The sequence below is a fragment of the Ambystoma mexicanum genome, chromosome 1p, assembly GCF_040938575.1.
Source record: "Ambystoma mexicanum isolate Mex_15411 chromosome 1p, UKY_AmexF1_1, whole genome shotgun sequence".
Taxonomy (NCBI): domain Eukaryota; kingdom Metazoa; phylum Chordata; class Amphibia; order Caudata; family Ambystomatidae; genus Ambystoma; species Ambystoma mexicanum.
The window spans coordinates 23916652-23936875 of NC_090921.1; the positions used below are offsets into that span (position 1 = coordinate 23916652).

The 20224-nt window shown below is 48.0% G+C and overlaps 1 protein-coding gene across 2 annotated transcripts in view; it reads left to right on the top strand.

The window, feature by feature from the left end:
• LOC138564392 (zinc finger protein interacting with ribonucleoprotein K-like) overlaps nucleotides 1-18585 on the top strand; it is a 195734-nt gene extending 177149 nt beyond the window's left edge. Inside the window, exon 8 of one of the 2 annotated variants that reach the window (XM_069642907.1) lies at nucleotides 16604-18585. In XM_069642907.1, coding sequence (XP_069499008.1) covers nucleotides 16604-17247 — 644 coding nt within the window. In that variant the 3' untranslated portion in view covers nucleotides 17248-18585. The remainder of the gene's footprint in view (nucleotides 1-16603) is intronic. The other variant, XM_069642908.1, reaches the window with a different exon arrangement.
• The last annotated feature ends 1639 nt before the right edge of the window (nucleotides 18586-20224 follow it).

Genomic DNA, 20224 nt, shown 5'->3' on the forward strand with positions numbered 1-20224 from the left:
ACTGCTAGAAGGAATCAGACCAGGCGCGCTAAATGAACTCCACTACCGGCTCTCGTGCCACTGCACCCACTCAATAGTGTTAACAAATTTCATTGGCTGATAAACAGCCAATGAAATTAAATAGGCTTTCTTTACTCTACAGATCCAGGCCTGGCCTGTCTGCTTTGAGATTGTGGTTGTCGGTGCCAATTTCAACAGATGCAGGATGGTACAGTGCTGAAGGCCCCAGTCTGCTAACCTGACGAGTGTGGTTCAAGTCCCGGCAATGGAAGATAAAAAGAAAAAGAATGGATATTGTTTTAAATCCATTCATGGCCTCTTAAAAAATACCCAGGGGGGGGACGCCGTCCACCCTCTGAAAATAGTGGGTGGACGCCGTCCACCCGCGTGGACCCTCGACTTGAGCCCTGGTGCCGCCAACGATCTCTGCCTTAATGCCAGTAATAGAGAGATTCTCCTCATCGGCACACCTGCTCCTTCCTTTCGTGTCACTCTCCAGCCTGCCTCTCTTGTCCCTCTTCCTTCTCCCACCTGTGAGGCTCAAAAGTTCGGGGTCGTCTTCGACTCCACTCTCTCCTCACATCTCTGACATCTCTAAGAAGTCACACTACCAGCTCACCTCCTCAGAGGTATTCTTCCTTTCCTCTCCTTCCCCCAGAAGCTCACTGTCTCCAGAGCTCTGGTTCACTCTAGGCTGGACTTATGCAACAGCCTCTTTCCAAATCTGCCTGCTTCTACTCTCCGCCCTCTGCAACTCATCCAGAACAGGACTGCAAGACTTGTCCTTGGCCTTAAACCCAGGGATCGTATTTCTCCAGGACTGAAATCTCTGCACTGGTTCCCAGTGGCTGTGAGGATTAAGTTCAAAACCCTCTGCATTGTCCACAAGGTCTTCTGGGGCCTCAATACCTTCAACTCTATCTTCCTAAATATCTTCCTTCTCAATCTCTTCGCTCATCCACCTCCAACTGCCTCAGGGTCAGTTGCTTCTCCAAACAACGAGTTGGTGATAGATATCTCTCTTTGGCTGGGGCCTCCCTATGGAACAGCCTCCCTGAAACTTGAGGAGAACCATCTCCAGTTCCGGAAGCACCTCAAGACCTTCCTCTTTGCTTCTGTTTTCTCTCCTCCTCTCCCCTGCTGAACTCCTGACTGAATCTGCACTGGTCACCTGGCTACCCTCTGATCTCGGGACCCGGTCCCCTCCTCTACCAGCTGCACACCTGCACTGCCTCGCTGTTTCTGTACCCCTACAGCCCCCACCAACTCTTGACACTTGTTGTCTGCACTTACCCTTGCACTTACCCTTGCACTTGCCATTAGCTGGCCACACTATTACCTATTGTTTTATTTATTCTTTACTGTTGATCCTATGTATTGCATTGCCTCTTTCCCCTTCCCCATGCACTTATGATATGGCATTTATAACATGCGTATACACAAGTGTTTAAAGGCGCGAGGCACTTACCCTCTTCCCTCCCCTGCACTTGCGCAATCTCAATGTCACCTGGCATAGTAAGATTGTTGTCTTCCCTCTGTTCCCCCTCCCTTGCCTCGGCACACCTTGAAACACTTGTGTATAGGCGCGTTATAAATGCCATATCATATCTTATGATAGTAGAAGGGACCCACTCAGGGAAGATCAGGGCAACTCTGCCCCCGGGCTGGCTAGGCCTGGGCTTAGAGAGGATCTTGTACCCCTCAGGAAGGAGAGTGTCAAAACCTGTGACAGAGATGGTAGTGAACCACGTCTCGATAAGTGCAAGGACTTCAAGAACTGTACTGACATCGGAAGATGCAGCCGGATGCAGATCCTATGCACCAACGAGATTTCTAAGGGAATGTTGGAAAGGACGAATGCAAAAAAAAACAAGAAAGATGTCTCCAGTTCTAGTAGCTCGTCATTATGGCTAAATCCAGACATTAAACTAGGAGGGAAAACGTTACTATGGCCAAACTAGCTCTTGAGTGGAATCCAATGGTTGGGAGACCTCTTTGAAGATGAAAAATTGATTTGTTTAAAAAAATTAACCAGGTAAAAGTACCTTAAAGACTGCACTTTAGGGGAATACGGGAGACTGAAAAGAGCAGTGAAGGATAGGATTCTAGAGAAAGGCAAAGACTGGCCTGAGTGATTGCGTGATTATAAATTGTATGGTCACGTAGCCTCAAAGGTATACAAAAATGTAGCACAATACAATGTTACTAATAAAGAACTACTGGACAAATGGTCAGAAGTGATAGGATCTGGGATGAGTGGAAGCAGGTGGATCAGTTTATGCAAGAATGTAACATTGACATCATTGAATCTAGAGGAAGAGCCAGACAGTGTGTTCTGGATTCCTCAGGAACTGTATGCAAGAGGATTGTTGCAATCCGAGGCCTGTTGGAGATGTGAACATAGTGTGGGTACATTTGAGCACATGATATGGGAATGCAGCAGTTTAAGAAACTTTTGGAAAGAGGTTACAGAAACAATGAACAAGGTACTGATACCGGATATAGATTAGGATTACACAAGTATTATTCTTGGGAAAGAGGATCTGGTAGAGGATCTGTCTTTCCCACAGCGTTGCTGATTTTTAGGGCTTTGAGTTCTGCAAAAAAATTATTCTATGGAAATTTTGTAAAGTGTGCAAATGCCAGCAGTGGCAGATTAGCTGTTAGACTTGCAATAAATGTTGAGAATGGAGAGACTGATTCTATACAGAGATGAGAAAAGAAGCTTGTATGAACACATTTGGGAAAGGTTTTTAGAGCTGTGATTCATTACTTTAAATGAATTACTGGTGTATGAAATAATTTGACAATTTGGCACTGTTATATGACTTGGCTGGGAAGAAGGGAGCTTTATTTTACCTGTACGATTTTAATTGTTACTTTTTTTGTTTAAAAATGCAATAAATATGTAAATACAAAAAAAAAAGAACATGGTCTTCAAGGAGGTGGTAGATGTCCGAGGAGTGTTTCAAGCAGAACAAGAGTTGAGGGGAGCTAAGTTTCCACTTTTGAAGGTCTTCCGAGGAGGGGTACAGGAGTGTGGTACGCCCATCAGAGGTGGCAGAGAGGCGGCAGAAAATGAAGTGGCAGGAGAGGGAAGGAAGTTGATGAGAGACAGAAGACTTCTATCGTAAAGGACGAGGTTGGGTTGAGAGACCTGGACCATGACAGTGCCATTTAGGTCGACATTAATAATGACCCTAGAGGATAGGAAGGGTGCCAAGAGTATCTCCCAACAGGGGAGGGGAGGAGAGGAGAGGGGAAGATAGGAGAGGAGGGGAGGGGAGACTCAGCAAGCACGCTATGGGAAGCCTTTAAGGTGATGTTGCGGGGCATAGCCATAGCAAAATCTAAAGGCCTACAAGGGGGAATCCTGGCTGATCTACAGGAGGCAGAAAGGGAAAAGGAAAAGGCGCTGAAAGGAGGAGATGACACTGGAGTAGACATGGAGCTGATACTTAAATGGCAACAGACATGCGCAGAACTATGGGATAGATTGTCTAACCTTAACTATAGGAAATATATAGAAAGACAGCATGCGGGAGGAGATAAAAAAGGAAGGCTTCTGGCATGGTTGTACAAGAGCGAGATCCCCAGACCCACCATCAGAACAATAACAAGAGAAGATGGCAGTGTAGCTGACACCCAAGAGGAAGTTAATCAGGAGTTTGCAAGTTACTACAGGGATCTATATGGGGATACGGGGAGAAGCAGTTGTGAAGAAATAAGAGAGACACTAGACGATATAGGTCTGCCCACAATAAGTGCCGAAGAAAGAGAGGAGTTAGATGCACCGATCACCATAGAGGAGTTAGAAGAAGTGGTGAGGCAGCTACCTACTAGTAAGACCCCAGGGGCGGATGGGTTTCCAAGTGAGTTTTATAAGGTGTATAAGGCAGAACTGCTCCCCCGATGTTAGATATGCTAAATGAAGCGTTTGAGATAGGACGGCTGCCGGAATCACTTAGAGAAGCGATTATAATACCGCTTCCCAAACCTAATAAGCCTGAATACAGCTGTGGCTCTTAGAGACCGCTCTCAATGCTGAACCAGGACAGCAAGATATTGACAGCTGTCCGGGCAAGCAGACTGCAAAGAGTCATTGGTAAACTAATACACCCGACCAGACAGGCTATGTCCCAAATAGGAACATAACTCATAATCACAGGCGACTTCATCGAGTTGTTGAATGGGGGTCAATAAATGATGGTGAAATGGCAATAGTGTCTTTGGACGCTGTGAAGGCCTTTGACTCAGTCAAGTGGCCATGGCTGCTGGCAGCCTTGGCGGGCTATGGTATGGGGCCTGGATACATAAGATGGGCAAGGATGCTATATAGTGAGCCGTTGGCCAGAGTCAAAACAGGAGCAGTGATTTCCGAGAGATGGCAACTAGGCAGAGGCACCAGACAAGGGTGCCCATGGTACCCTATGCTGTACATATTAGCTTTAGAGCCTTTGGCGATATACCTTAGACAACAGTATGATACCATAGGCATCGAAGTGGGAGGGGAGCGACATTTGATCTCCTTGTATGCGGATGATTTGCTGTTGTACCTGAAACACCCGGAGGAGAATCTCCAGTACATCTTGGAAGTTATGGACAGGTATGCGGGGCTGTCTGGCATAGCGGTGAACCCTCAGAAATCTATCATTTTCCCGTTAGGAAGTTATAAGGGGATCCCCGCTGGGCGGTTGCCGGTGCTGAGTACTTTTCGGTACCTTGGGATAGATGTGTATCACACAGTGGAAGAAGAGCATATGCACAATACCGAGGAAGCCATGAGTAAAATCGAAAAGAGTAAAAAGTTTTGGGCAATGTAACCTCTAGCAATGATGGGGTGAAGTGCAATGCTTAAAATGGTGGTCTTGCCCAGGCTCCTGCATTATTTTGGAAACATCCCGTATTTTATACCCAAGAAGTTCTTCACCAGACTACATGGCATATGCAGGGATTTTCTGTGGCAGGGTACCAGGAATAGGGTGGCACTATGGAAGCTGCAGAACTTTTATGAGAAAGGGGGAATAAAACTGCCTAACTATGAGGCCTATTATGTAGCGAGCCAACTGCAATACGTTGCCAAATGGCTCTCAGACGAAGCGACCCCTGAATCTAGGTTGTTTAGTACAGATAGTGCCCCATTTGACTTAAAAGAAATAATTTGGTTACCTGAGACAGAGATGAAAGCGCGTCCTAAGATGATGATGTTTGGGTGGAGGATCTGGCGCCGAGCATGCCGGATGATGGAAAACCCAGCCCCATGCTCCCCACAGATACCGCTGGTTGCGTTGGCTAGGGGAGATGAACAGCTACGAAGGACAATTAGAAACCACTGGGAATCGGTGGGGTTGGTAACTATGGGTGATGTCTGGCGGGAGGGGACTATTATGAACTTTGAAGAGTTAAGGGAGGGAGTGGGATTACATGTGGGCCAATATATTGAATATTATAAAATGGTGCAGGAAATTAAAAAAACTTGGCCAGAAACAATACTCGAAGAAGAGCCTGATGGTACCATAGACATGATATATGATATAACGGAAGGAGGGCACGAGATTTCTAGATTGTACGAAATGTTGATGTCCAGGGTTGGGAAAGAACTGAGATCAGACTGGGAGGCGGAGGTGGGAGCCCCGATGGAGGATGGGATGTGGGAAAGTGCCCTGGGGTACCACAAGAGGGTGTCAAGGAATGCCAGATTAAAACAGATACAACTATATATCACGCACAGGGCATACATGAAACCCCTGAGGATATCGAGGTTTCAAAATGCCGGTAGACAGGCATGCCCCAAATGCGACAAAGAAAAAGCTGATATGGTACATATGTTCTGGTCCTGCCCAGTGATTGAGCGCTTCTGGAGTGAAGTAGCGGGGAAACTAGCAGTAAAAGGGGTCACTATTGTAGACGCAGCCTGAGCTTGCTTACTGGGGGGCTTCCCCAGATCGCAGAAACTTAAGCATGTCAATAAATTGAAAGATTTAGCATATGTGCTCGCAAAGAGGGGTATTGCCATGGGATGGAAGGCTTGTCATAGGCCACGGGTGGAGATGTGGTGGAAAGAGTTGCAGAAGTGAGCTGAGGCAGAGACCATGGTATGGCAGGAAGCAAGTAATATAGGGGGAGAAGAAGAGATGGGAACCCTGATGGCATGGAAATCGCTGGTAGCGGAACTGTTTGGAACAATACAAAATCTGACGGAATCCACTGGAAACGAGACCCCACCACGCGGTGCGGATACAGATTGAGTGGAACAATACGCTCGTAGGGGAGGGTGGGATAAGGGGAGCAGTGACTAATATTGTGTAATGAACAATGTGAAATGGTATTGCTATTTGCACTGCGTGTTTGTTGGTATTTGTTTTGTTTAATTGAATAAAAATTGTTTTAAAAAAAAAATTAAAAAAAACAATCACCACTTAATAAAGACGCCCGCCACTCGTCTGGTGCTAAACTATCACCACTTAATAAAGATGCCCACCACTCGTCTGGTGCTAAACTATCACCACTTAATAAAGGCGCCCACCACTCGTCTGGTGCTAAACTATCACCTCTTAATAAAGACGCCCACCACTCGTCTGGTGCTAAACTATCACCACTTAATAAAGACGCCCACCACTCGTCTGGTGCTAAACTATAACCATTTAATAAAGACGCCCACCACTCGTCTGGTGCTAAACTATCACCACTTAATAAAGGCGCCCACCACTCGTCTGGTGCTAAACTATCACCACTTAATGAAGACGCCCACCACTCGTCTGGTGCTAAACTATCACCACTTAATAAAGACGCCCACCACTCGTCTGGTGCTAAACTATCACCACTTAATAAAGGCGCCCACCACTCGTCTGGTGCTAAACTATCACCACTTAATAAAGGCGCCCACCACTCGTCCGGTGCTAAACTATCACCACTTAATAAAGACGCCCACCACTCGTCCGGTGCTAAACTATCACCACTTAATAAAGACGCCCACCACTCGTCTGGTGCTAAACTATCACCATTTAATAAAGACGCCCACCACTCGTCTGGTGCTAAACTATCACCACTTAATAAAGGCGTCCACCACTCGTCTGGTGCTAAACTATCACCACTTAATGAAGACGCCCACCACTCGTCTGGTGCTAAACTATCACCACTTAATAAAGACGCCCGCCACTCGTCTGGTGCTAAACTATCACCACTTAATAAAGACGCCCGCCACTCGTCTGGTGCTAAACTATCACCACTTAATAAAGACGCCCACCACTCGTCTGGTGCTAAACTATCACCACTTAATAAAGACGCCCGCCACTCGTCTGGTGCTAAACTATCACCACTTGATAAAGGTGCCCACCACTCGTCTGGTGCTAAACTATCACCACTTGATAAAGGCGCCCACCACTCGTCTGGTGCTAAACTATCACCACCTCTTAATAAAGACGCCCACCACTCGTCTGGTGCTAAACTATCACCACTTAATAAAGGCGCCCACCACTCGTATGGTGCAAAACTATCACCATTTAATAAAGACGCCCACCACTCGTCTGGTGCTAAACTATCACCACTTAATAAAGGCGCCCACCACTCGTCTGGTGCTAAACTATCACCATTTAATAAAGACGCCCGCCACTCGTCTGGTGCTAAACGATCACCACTTAATAAAGGCGCCCACCACTCGTCTGGTGCTAAACTATCACAATTTAATAAAGACGCCCGCCACTCGTCTGGTGCTAAACGATCACCACTTAATAAAGACACCCGCCACTCGTCTGGTGCTAAACTATCACCACTTGATAAAGGTGCCCACCACTCGTCTGGTGCTAAACTATCACCACTTGATAAAGGCGCCCACCACTCGTCTGGTGCTAAACTATCACCACCTCTTAATAAAGACGCCCACCACTCGTCTGGTGCTAAACTATCACCACTTAATAAAGGCGCCCACCACTCGTATGGTGCAAAACTATCACCATTTAATAAAGACGCCCACCACTCGTCTGGTGCTAAACTATCACCACTTAATAAAGGCACCCACCACTCGTCTGGTGCTAAACTATCACCACTTAATGAAGACGCCCACCACTCGTCTGGTGCTAAACTATCACCACTTAATAAAGACGCCCGCCACTCGTCTGGTGCTAAACTATCACCACTTAATAAAGACGCCCGCCACTCGTCTGGTGCTAAACTATCACCACTTAATAAAGACGCCCACCACTCGTCTGGTGCTAAACTATCACCATTTAATAAAGACGCCCGCCACTCGTCTGGTGCTAAACGATCACCACTTAATAAAGACGCCGGCCACTCGTCTGGTGCTAAACTATCACCACTTGATAAAGGTGCCCACCACTCGTCTGGTGCTAAACTATCACCACTTGATAAAGGCGCCCACCACTCGTCTGGTGCTAAACTATCACCACCTCTTAATAAAGACGCCCACCACTCGTCTGGTGCTAAACTATCACCACTTAATAAAGGTGCCCACCACTCGTATGGTGCAAAACTATCACCACTTAATAAAGACGCCCACCACTCGTCTGGTGCTAAACTATCACCACTTAATAAAGGCGCCCACCACTCCTCTGGTGCTAAACTATCACCACTTAATAAAGACGCCCACCACTCGTCTGGTGCTAAACTATCACCACATAATAAAGACGCCCACCTCTCGTCTGGTGCTAAACTATCACCACATAATAAAGACGCCCACCACTCGTCTGGTGCTAAACTATCACCACTTAATAAAGACGCCCGCCACTCGTCTGGTGCTAAACTATCACCACTTGATAAAGACGCCCGCCACTCGTCTGGTGCTAAACTATCACCACTTGATAAAGGTGCCCACCACTCGTCTGGTGCTAAACTATCACCACTTGATAAAGGCGCCCACCACTCGTCTGGTGCTAAACTATCACACCTCTTAATAAAGACGCCCACCACTCGTCTGGTGCTAAACTATCACCACTTAATAAAGGCGCCCACCACTCGTCTGGTGCAAAACTATCACCACTTAATAAAGACGCCCACCACTCGTCTGGTGCTAAACTATCACCACTTAATAAAGGCGCCCACCACTCCTCTGGTGCTAAACTATCACCACTTAATAAAGACGCCGACCACTCGTCTGGTGCTAAACTATCACCACATAATAAAGACGCCCACCTCTCGTCTGGTGCTAAACTATCACCACATAATAAAGACGCCCACCACTCGTCTGGTGCTAAACTATCACCACTTAATAAAGACGCCCACCACTCGTCTGGTGCTAAACTATCACCACTTAATAAAGACGCCCGCCACTCGTCTGGTGCTAAACGATCACCACTTAATAAAGACGCCCGCCACTCGTCTGGTGCTAAACTATCACCACTTAATAAAGACGCCCGCCACTCGTCTGCTGCTAAACTATCACCACTTAATAAAGACGCCCGCCACTCGTCTGGTGCTAAACTATCACCACTTAATAAAGACGCCCGCCACTCGTCTGGTGCTAAACTATCACCACTTGATAAAGAAGCCCACCACTCGTCTGGTGCTAAACTATCACCACTTGATAAAGGTGCCCACCACTCGTCTGGTGCTAAACTATCACCACTTGATAAAGGCGCCCACCACTCGCCTGGTGCTAAACTATCACCACCTCTTAATAAAGACGCCCACCACTCGTCTGGTGCTAAACTATCACCACTTAATAAAGGCGCCCACCACTCGTCTGGTGCAAAACTATCACCACTTAATAAAGACGCCCACCACTCGTCTGGTGCTAAACTATCACCACTTAATAAAGGCACCCACCACTCGTCTGGTGCTAAACTATCACCACTTAATAAAGACGCCGACCACTCGTCTGGTGCTAAACTATCACCACATAATAAAGACGCCCACCTCTCGTCTGGTGCTAAACTATCACCACATAATAAAGACGCCCACCACTCGTCTGGTGCTAAACTATCACCACTTGATAAAGGTGCCCACCACTCGTCTGGTGCTAAACTATCACCACTTGATAAAGGCGCCCACCACTCGTCTGGTGCTAAACTATCACCACCTCTTAATAAAGACGCCCACCACTCGTCTGGTGCTAAACTATCACCACTTAATAAAGGCGCCCACCACTCGTCTGGTGCAAAACTATCACCACTTAATAAAGACGCCCACCACTCGTCTGGTGCTAAACTATCACCACTTAATAAAGGCGCCCACCACTCGTCTGGTGCTAAACTATCACCACTTAATAAAGGCGCCCACCACTCGTCTGGTGCAAAACTATCACCACCTCTTAATAAAGACGCCCACCACTCGTCTGGTGCTAAACTATCACCACTTAATAAAGGCGCCCACCACTCGTCTGGTGCAAAACTATCACCACTTAATAAAGACGCCCACCACTCATCTGGTGCTAAACTATCACCACATAATAAAGACGCCCACCACTCGTCTGGTGCTAAACTATCACCACATAATAAAGACGCCCACCACTCGTCTGGTGCTAAACTATCACCACTTAATAAAGACGCCCGCCACTCGTCTGGTGCTAAACTATCACCACTTAATAAAGACGCCCACCACTCGTCTGGTGCTAAACTATCACCACTTGATAAAGGTGCCCACCACTCGTCTGGTGCTAAACTATCACCACTTGATAAAGGCGCCCACCACTCGTCTGGTGCTAAACTATCACCACCTCTTAATAAAGACGCCCACCACTCGTCTGGTGCTAAACTATCACCACTTAATAAAGGCGCCCACCACTCGTCTGGTGCAAAACTATCACCACTTAATAAAGACGCCCACCACTCGTCTGGTGCTAAACTATCACCACTTAATAAAGGCGCCCACCACTCGTCTTTTGCTAAACTATCACCACTTAATAAAGGCGCCCACCACTCGTCTGGTGCAAAACTATCACCACCTCTTAATAAAGGCGCCCACCACTCGTCTGGTGCAAAACTATCACCACTTAATAAAGACGCCCACCACTCGTCTGGTGCTAAACTATCACCACATAATAAAGACGCCCACCACTCGTCTGGTGCTAAACTATCACCACATAATAAAGACGCCCACCACTCGTCTGGTGCTAAACGATCACCACTTAATAAAGACGCCCACCTTTTCTTTCCTCGGTTAACAACGGCATCACAGATCTCTCACTCCACCTCGATTGCTTAAAACCATTGTCCCCTTTGATGGCAGCAAGTTTAAACGTATCCTCATAAATTGCCCCCTATGCTACCTCCCAAGGTATTCATCCAGCCCCATTCCCATTGTTTTTTTAAAATGCCGTTGTATTGTTTTTCAGGTCCATATCCAAGATGCTCACATTTTCAAGCGTCTCTCTGCACCAAGGAACCCAGGCCTTTGGAGTCTTACTACTATTTTTACCCATCTCAGTTTTCAGGATATGAAAGATTACTGCTGAACCTTCCAGAAAACATTTCCGGTGCAGTGCACACCCTTTCAAGGAAATGAACCCCAGTTCTTGCCTTAGGACCTGAATTCAGTAGAACGCTACACCCTCAAAGCCTGCTTCCAAAAAATTCCCCCTAGGACTGACCATAGATGATCCGGGATAAACAGCATGGCCTCGGCCCCATAAGTCAAGATCCCCACCACCTTCAGTTTCTAAAATTCCAGGACTGGTAAAAGTGAAAATCGCCCACATTTTCTGTCTATAATAATAGCGCGATTCGCAAGCATTTGGGTCCTGCTACGCAGGAGTTCCACTGTTAGAGTTTCTATCCTGCTGCAATTAATTAACACTCCCAGATATTTGTAGGAGTTTACTACTTCCACAAAAGCCTAATTTTAAACACAGCAGCAAATGAAAAACATCCAGATTCGGAAGCAAACGGAGGACACACAACGTTCAACTTAGCTGGAAGGAGGTTGGGGGGGGGGGGAAGCTCCCCAGGCTACTTATGGCAATTCACCAATGCCAGATATGGATTATATACAACTGTTATACAAAAGTGCAGCAGAATGCAGAATTAGAGAATAGAAATAATAAGAAAGGAGGGGCAGTTTAATGAGGAGAAGTAATGCCCCTCCCACCCTCCCCACCTTTCTTACCTTGTCAGTCGCTGCTGGTAGATGGCTGCGCTGCATGCTCCCATGACGAACACCACCAAATACCCCCTGAAGCTGCTACTGAGGGAGATGGATTGAATTTAACATTTGTTACAGGCAAATCCTTACGGAACCAAGCGGGTATCCTGCATCTAGGCACAGATCTTATAATGCTTGCTCAGTTTAAGTATAATCACCGAATTCCTCACTCAAGTGAACAGGAACGTTTTCAGCTTTGAGCGGAAAACAACAATGGAAGGGGCATTCCGCAACTCAACTGGGAATGAGTTCCAGAGGCGTGGGCCTTTGATAGAGAAACAACGATCCCCCCCATTTAGCATGATAAGAGGGGGAGAAGGACCAAGAGCCTTTGGTCGAATGAGTGCAACGCTCAGGAGGGCTGATAAAGCTGAATTTCAGATATCAAGTATCTGGGTGCCGTTCCTTGGATACATTTGCAAATCAAACACAATGTTCTAACTCAATGCTTTTTCTAACAGGCATCCAGTGCAGTTTCCTCTGATGTATGGAGATGGAATCACATTTTGGGAGTTTATAAATCAATCTGACACAATGTTCTGGTCTACCTGCAGATGATGTAATTGGCTCACTGGGGCACCCAAAAGAAGGGTGCCACAGAAGTCGAGACTAGAATTAACCATGGTCCCCACAACCACCGCTCTATCCATTTCTGGGATGAATAGGTTTCAATAATGTAAGTTGATTAAAAAAAATAAAAAAGCTTTCACTATCTCTGAGACCTGTGCTTTATAGTTCAACGATGCCTGCCAAAGGCAACCAAGATTTCTTACTTTACTGGAGAAGGAAGTATTTGCATCAAAGATAGCAGGACAGGGTTAGGTGGCATGGTATGCTTTACAAAGATTTTTTGGGCAAATCACTATTACCTGTGTTTTGTTAGGATTAAGCTGGAGTTTGCTTTCCGTCATCCAATTTTTTATGGCATTAGCAGAAGCTAAAACACAATGGGCCTCATTACGAGGAGGGCGGTAAGGGGTTAACGGCGCCGGTAAAGGTGCCGGAGCCGTTAACCCCTTACTGCCCCATTACGAGGTCCACTCGTGGGACCCGCTCAGGACGCCTGGTTTTACCAGACATCCTTAGCGGGTCCGGCGAGCGGCCCAGCATGCTAACAACGGGCCCGTCATTATGGCGGCTCAAATGGGAATGGGGATGGACCGGGTTCGGGTTCCCTGAATGGGGAAATACCGGGCACTCCAAGGTCGGAATGGCACAGTATTTCCCCATTCAGGGAACCCAGACCCAGGTTTGGGGGTAGCCAAGACTTACCTGCAAACTCGTAATGAGGCCCAGTCTGTTGCTTTCGAGACAGATTTTAATCTCACATAAATGTGTTTATCATCCGCATAGGAATGGTACTCCAGATTGAATCTTGAAAAGATTTCCATCGGAGGGTGAAGATAGATATTAAATGATATAGGGGACAGTGATGACCCCTGAGGAACTCCACAGAGGACTGGCATAGAATAAAAGGGTCCGAGTTTAACTGCTTGGGTCCTATGTTCCAAAGAATCATTGAGAGTCTCTTCAGCAGCTGACCGAAGTCTACCATGTCAAAAGCCGCTGACAGATCAGCATGCTCAGATCACCTTCGTCAGTGGCCCTTATAATATCATCCCATACAGCCACCAGGGCGGTCTCAGTCCTGTGGCCGGGTCTGAAACCAGGCTGGAAGATATCTGAGATAGAATTGTCCTCCAGGTAAGTCTGCAGCTGTGTGGTGACTATTTGCTGTCCAAGGCAGGCCTGCAATAGGCCGGTAGTTTCCTAACACCTGATGATCCATAGTGGGTTTTTTCAGCAAGGGCCTAAGGACCGATTTCTTTAGTTTTTGTGGCACCATCCCCTGGGTTAGGGAAACGATCACAAAATTATTCAAAAAAGGTTTGAGAGATGACCCATGTTGCACTGCCAGGTAAACTGGGATAGTGGTCATAATCATGATTAGTAGGTTTCAAATTGAGAATCAAGGCCTCAATTTCCTCTGTGTCTACCGGTGAGAATGAGAAGGTAGACGGGGCAGAAGTAGGCTGCCCTTTGCCTCTGGGGCTTAGCAGCAGAGGGCTGCAAGGTCAGTGGGGATGCCCTGGGCGCAGAATTTAAGAGGGGCAGAGGCCCAATCACAATGGAGGAGGGAGAGCACAGGGGAGGAGGAAGCTGGAAGGCCCAGAGCAGCCTGAATGGAGAAAGATGTGCTGAACGGCGCAGGGTACGAGAAACCCCAAAACAGATTAAATTTAAAACAAAATAACAATTTGATGCTCCTGTAGCACTTACCCCACAAAGATGTTAGGCAGCAGTGGCTGCAATGCAGTAGTGGCGGGGGTAAGACCCTGGGAGTAGAAAACAAGCGGGCAGAGGCCCAATCACAGTGGAGGAGGGAAGGACACAGGGGAGGAGGGAAGCTGGAAGGCTCAGAGGGGCCTGAATGAAGAAGAATGTGCAGAGGTGGAACTGTGCAAAGGGTATTTTTGCAGTGCATAGTCATTTTTGCAGTACATGAATCAGGGTTTGTGTCGGCAGTGCAAAGTGTAACGGTAGGCCAATTTACAGGGGTATCCCTAATTATAAGGGTGCCCCTAATCACGCTCACACCAGAGTAAAGTACACCCCTCTAGGGAAGTAAGGCCAAGAGTCTATCTTGCAAGGATAACAAATGTATTCTTTACAGAAATGAGGATGCGGCAAAGAACTCTGCTCCCTGAATGGCCTTCTGTCCCTCTTCCGTGCCTTTCTCCTGCAAACTGGTGCCAGGCAGGAGCTTTTAAACTTATGACTTGCTGTAGTGGCATCGCTGGATATTGGCATGACTTTATCCCAGCTCGTCCTGCTTCCATAAAAGGGATGCTGCAAAGTCTTCCTTTCTTCATTTTCACCGATTACTGTCAGGACATGCTACTTTACATATTGCTACCGTACATAGACACACACTCGAGCCCTGCAGACTTTTACAAACCTTGAGGCCTAGCCCCAGGAAAAACTAAACATTTCTATAACTAATTTTCATTCATACTCCACTCATTCTACTGTTATTTGGTATGTGGTCATGTAGTTTCTTTTAAACCTGGTTTTCATAATTCTGCATGCTGTGCATTGAGCAGGTTAAAATCCCCTTTTAGCATACATGGGGCCTCATTACAAGTTTGCCGGTCCGGGAACTACGGTACCGGTAAGCTTGCCGGTACCGTAGTTCCCAGACCGGCAAACTACGAGTTGTGCTCGCAGGTGCCTCGGACATGGCGGGCAGAAAGGCACCCGCGAGCACAGCATGTCGGATGCACCGGCACCGTTCTAAACAGTGCCAGTGCATCCAACCTCCCCATTCCCATTGAGCCAAATGCGGCTCAAATGGGAATGGGGAGTAATGGATTGCAGTCCCGGGCAATGGGGACATACAGGTTCTGCCAAGGTCGGAATGGCCCTGTACGTCCCCATTGCCAGGGGCCGGAAGAAATGCCACTCCGGCGGCAGCTGTGCCTGTGTGACAGGCACGGCTACAGCCAGGGTTGTAATGAGGCCCATGGCCTTGTGACAGAGAGCAGGCAGCTACTGAGTTACTTCGTGCTGCTCTGCCAGCCTTAGTGAAGCAACAGTGCATGAGCCCTGCGATCCATTTTTAGCACAGGCTGCATTCTTCCCGGCAGAGAGCCTGCTTCTATCGTGTGCTTTGAGATTAAATGTATTCAGCTAATAGTTACTTGCACCTTATATTTAAATAATAACTACCTTCATTTAGTGCCCGCCCATGTCTGTCTATATGGTTATATTTGCATGAGAGAGCTTTCTCAGTGTCCCCCTTTCCCGTGGGGCCTTGTAGTTGCTAGATGGAGTAAAAATAAGTCTTGTCTAATTCTAAAGCACTTGGGAGTGCAGGAAGGAACTTGCTCCTTCCCAACAAAAGTCACTTTGAACTGTGCAAAGAATTCCATGAATTGGGCCCTTGGTGTATTGCATGTGAAATCGGGCACATTTGGACACTTTGGGTTTTGATTTCAGAATGTTTTTTGCTTTTTAAAACAAAATAAGCAAATAAACCTGCTGCTGGGAGCACATCGTATTTGCTTAAACTGCTTGATCCTTTCCAAACACTAAAATACTTGACACTTGCAAATGTCAAGACCGCCCTTCTTGTGTATCACATATCATGGCCTAACCTGAGACTATTAATGCACACCAAATCGCATGACTTGGCTGCCTTACACTCGCATATCACCGGTCTGGGTGGTTTCTGCCAGTAGCCACACTGACTGGCACTTCCATTGACTGCCACTAAACTTCCCACATTGACTGGCACTTCCCTTGACTGCCACTAAACTTCCCACATTGACTGGCACTTCTCTTGACTGCCACTAAACCTCTGACCAAAAAGATCCTGCAATATTTATCAAACTGTTCGAGACATTTGCAACATGACACGATTGAATGCTTGCCTGGACAACAGACATGTTTCTGCGCACTGCTTATTGGAATACATGTACTAATCTGTGTTTTCATATTTATTCTCCAGCAGATGAACTGGAGGCAGGAAGCTTGAATGAGAAAGAGTACCGTGCACCTGAGTTTGAGAAGAGCTTCCCTTTTGAGCAAGGATGCCTTTATCACCAGAAACTCCACACAGGTGTCCGGCCCTTTGCATGTACCTTGTGTGAGAAGAGCTTTTTTCAGAAAGCGTATCTTGTACAGCACCTGAAATTCCACACAGGAATCCGTCCCTTCCGCTGTAACGAATGTCCAAAAAGCTTTAAATTGAAGAGTGATCTTCATCGTCACCAGCGGATCCACACAGGAGTGAGGCCCTTTGTGTGCACTGTGTGTCAGAAGAGCTTCACTCGAAAGGCAAACCTTCTACAGCATGAGAGAATACACACTGGAGTAAGGCCATTCCCATGCACTGAATGTGACAAGAGCTTCACTGCTAAGACTGATCTTCGCTGCCATCAAACAGTCCATTCAGGAGTGAGACCCTTTGCCTGCCCCGAGTGTGACAAGAGCTTTGCTCGGAAAATCAACCTTCTACAGCATCAGCGGCTCCACACAGGAGTCAGGCCCTTCTCATGCCCAGAATGTGAGAAAAGGTTTACTTCCAAGGCAAATCTTATGCGACACCAGCGTAGACACAGACGCACTTCAACGCCATCAGCAAATCCATAAGAGTCGCGCCCTTCCCATGCACATGATTCGGGAGAATGTTGGTGGTACTTTCATTTTTATAGAATCTGAGAGGTACATTTTCTGCAAGATGAAAGAATCCATAGATTCCATCGGAAGACCTGGCAAAATGCAACACATCCATACAAAGGAAGTTACACACTAATTCTGATTCTTTGCCCTCCTTCGAATAGAGCGGACGAGCAGGTTACTAGAACCCGACAAAGCTCAGTGGACAAATAGACTCCCTACAAATATCTGTGCAACTCCTTCACAGGTCTGGATGGACCGTTGCATCCTCCCGCCGTGGATAGAGTGTGTTAATACCTGTTTAAACCGTGCTTTATGTCTTATGTAATACAGTGCTATGTATGCCCTCTTACCATTACCAGTAACACTATGGACCCAAGAGAAAAAATAGACCTCAAAGCAAAGATCACTTTACGTTGAGTAAAACACGTAGGAGAACTTCAAGTGAGTTCTGAAATCTCAGCATCGCAGTGGATTAAGCAGAGACTAATATTTGATTCTGTGAAGCGCTTCCATGTCATCTTGCCGCCACTGCAGAGCTCTGCTTGATATTGACTGGATGTCGCTCTGTGTTGGAGTGGGAGTTGCTGCTCCCTGATCCCTCGAACCAAAGTGGTGCATGGAAATGTAACCGGGAAATATGGAGCCTGTGGGGATATATTGTCATTTTCGTTAGGAATGGCAGGGATTATGGCATGCTTGAATCATTTAGGTTTGGGGTCTTTGTGAAGAGATGCAAGAGGCAAATCTGTGATGATGGGTGAACGAATTGTGATGTACTTTTCAAGCTTTCGTTGAACAGGGGACAAGGTTTGGGAAATCGCTCCATCAACCAAGAGTTTGTTGTTTAGAACAAGGTAAGTGATCCAACAGGGATCTTTCAGAGAGGATCCCTTTACTAGGCTAACTTCATATGTGTGTCGTGACTAAGGAAGAGACACATAAATGTGCTTTTGAAATGAAAGCTATCGGACACCATGATGGAGTTAGCCTAATGAGGGTATCCTCTCTGCAAGATCATGGGCTATTTAGCCTTCTTCTAAAACAGAATCTGCACTTTCCACTTGGTGCACACAGTATTCTGACATCTCTTTCAATTAATAGGAACATCCCCTGAGGGGTTTAAGCATGTGGACACGAGTGGAGGTGTAAAGGAGAGGTAAGGAAATAAACAAAAGACCTTCCTCTTTATATCCGACAGGATTTTTTTGAGATTCTCCTTATTAATCTCAGTTAAATGAATTGGCCCTTACTTTATATCTGCAAATACTTGCCTGCTCCTATAAATTAAAAATATGAGTTTGTATTGACCATTGTGTTATGTTGTGTTCTCCCTGTTTTGCGTGTGTGTAAGGAAAGGAGGTGTATTATGCCGAGTCTTCCTGCTGGCTTGGACTCAGTGATGTCATGGTGAGAATGTTCCGTGAGTGCCTGGAATGTTGAGGTGTTGCTGTATGAGTGTGTGTCTGTGTTGCAGCCCAGGCAGTTGGAGTCCTGTAGCCTGGGTGGGTGATGGGAGCCATGTAGCCTGGGCTGTGGGAGCCATGTAGCCTGGGCTGTGGGAGCCATGTAGCCTGGGCTGTGGGAGCCATGTAGCCTGGGCTGTGGGAGCCATGTTGCCTGGGCTGTGGGAGCCATGTTGCCTGGGCTGTGGGAGCCATGTTGCCTGGGCTGTGGGAGCCATGTTGCCTGGGCAGCGGGAGCCATGTAGCCTGGGCTGTGGGAGCCATGTAGCCTGGGCTGTGGGAGCCATGTAGCCTGGGCTGTGGGAGCCATGTAGCCTGGGCGGCGGGAGCCATGTAGCCTGGGCGGCTGATGGGAGCCATGTAGCCTGGGCGGGTGATGGGAGCCATGTAGCCTGGGCTGTGGGAGCCATGTAGCCTGGGCTGTGGGAGCCATGTAGCCTGGGCTGTGGGAGCCATGTAGCCTGGGCAGTGGGAGCCATGTAGCCTGGGCGGCGGGAGCCATGTAGCCTGGGCGGCGGGAGCCATTTAGCCTGGGCGGCGGGAGCCATGTAGCCTGGGCGGCGGGAGCCATGTAGCCTGGGCGGCGGGAGCCATGTAGCCTGGGCGGCGGGAGCCATGGAGCCTGGGCGGCGGGAGCCATTTAGCCTGGGCGGCGGGAGCCATGTAGCCTGGGCGGCGGGAGCCATGGAGCCTGGGCGGCGGGAGCCATGGAGCCTGGGCGGCGGGAGCCATGGAGCCTGGGCGGCGGGAGCCATGGAGCCTGGGCGGCGGGAGCCATGGAGCCTGGGCTGCGGGAGCCATGGAGCCTGGGCTGCGGGAGCCATGGAGCCTGGGCGGCGGGAGCCATGGAGCCTGGGCGGCGGGAGCCATGGAGCCTGGGCGGCGGGAGCCATGGAGGCTGGGCGGCGGGAGCCATGGAGCCTGGGCGGCGGGAGCCATGGAGCCTGGGCGGCGGGAGCCATGGAGCCTGGTGTGTAATGAGTTCTGGCCTGGCCAATCAGGCTCTGGGGGTGGGGTGGGAGGCTAGAGGAGAGAGGCAGGGAGGGAGAGGGAGAGAAGGAGTCGGGGACTGAGAACAGTGCAGGCTGCGGTGGGGATCAAACAATAGCCCAGAAGTTAGCAAGGAGGCCCGGGAGGATCAACTGGCCAAGGCAACTAACCTGCAGATGCACCAGATCGTAATGGTAATTCTGTTGAAATCCCTGTGCTGTCCTATGAACTCCAGTAGTGGGGACTTCTACCACCCAACCACCACTTGCAATCCTGTAGTATGATGTGACGGTAATGGTAACTCTGCCAAAATACCTGTGCCATCCTATGAACTCCAGGAGTGGAGGCTTATACCACCCAGCCACCACTTGCAATCCTGTAGTACTAAGTGACGGTAATGTTAATTCTGCCGAAATCCTCATGCCCTCCTATGGACTCCAGACATGGGGACTTATACCACCCAACCACCACTTGCAATCCTGTAGTACTAAGTG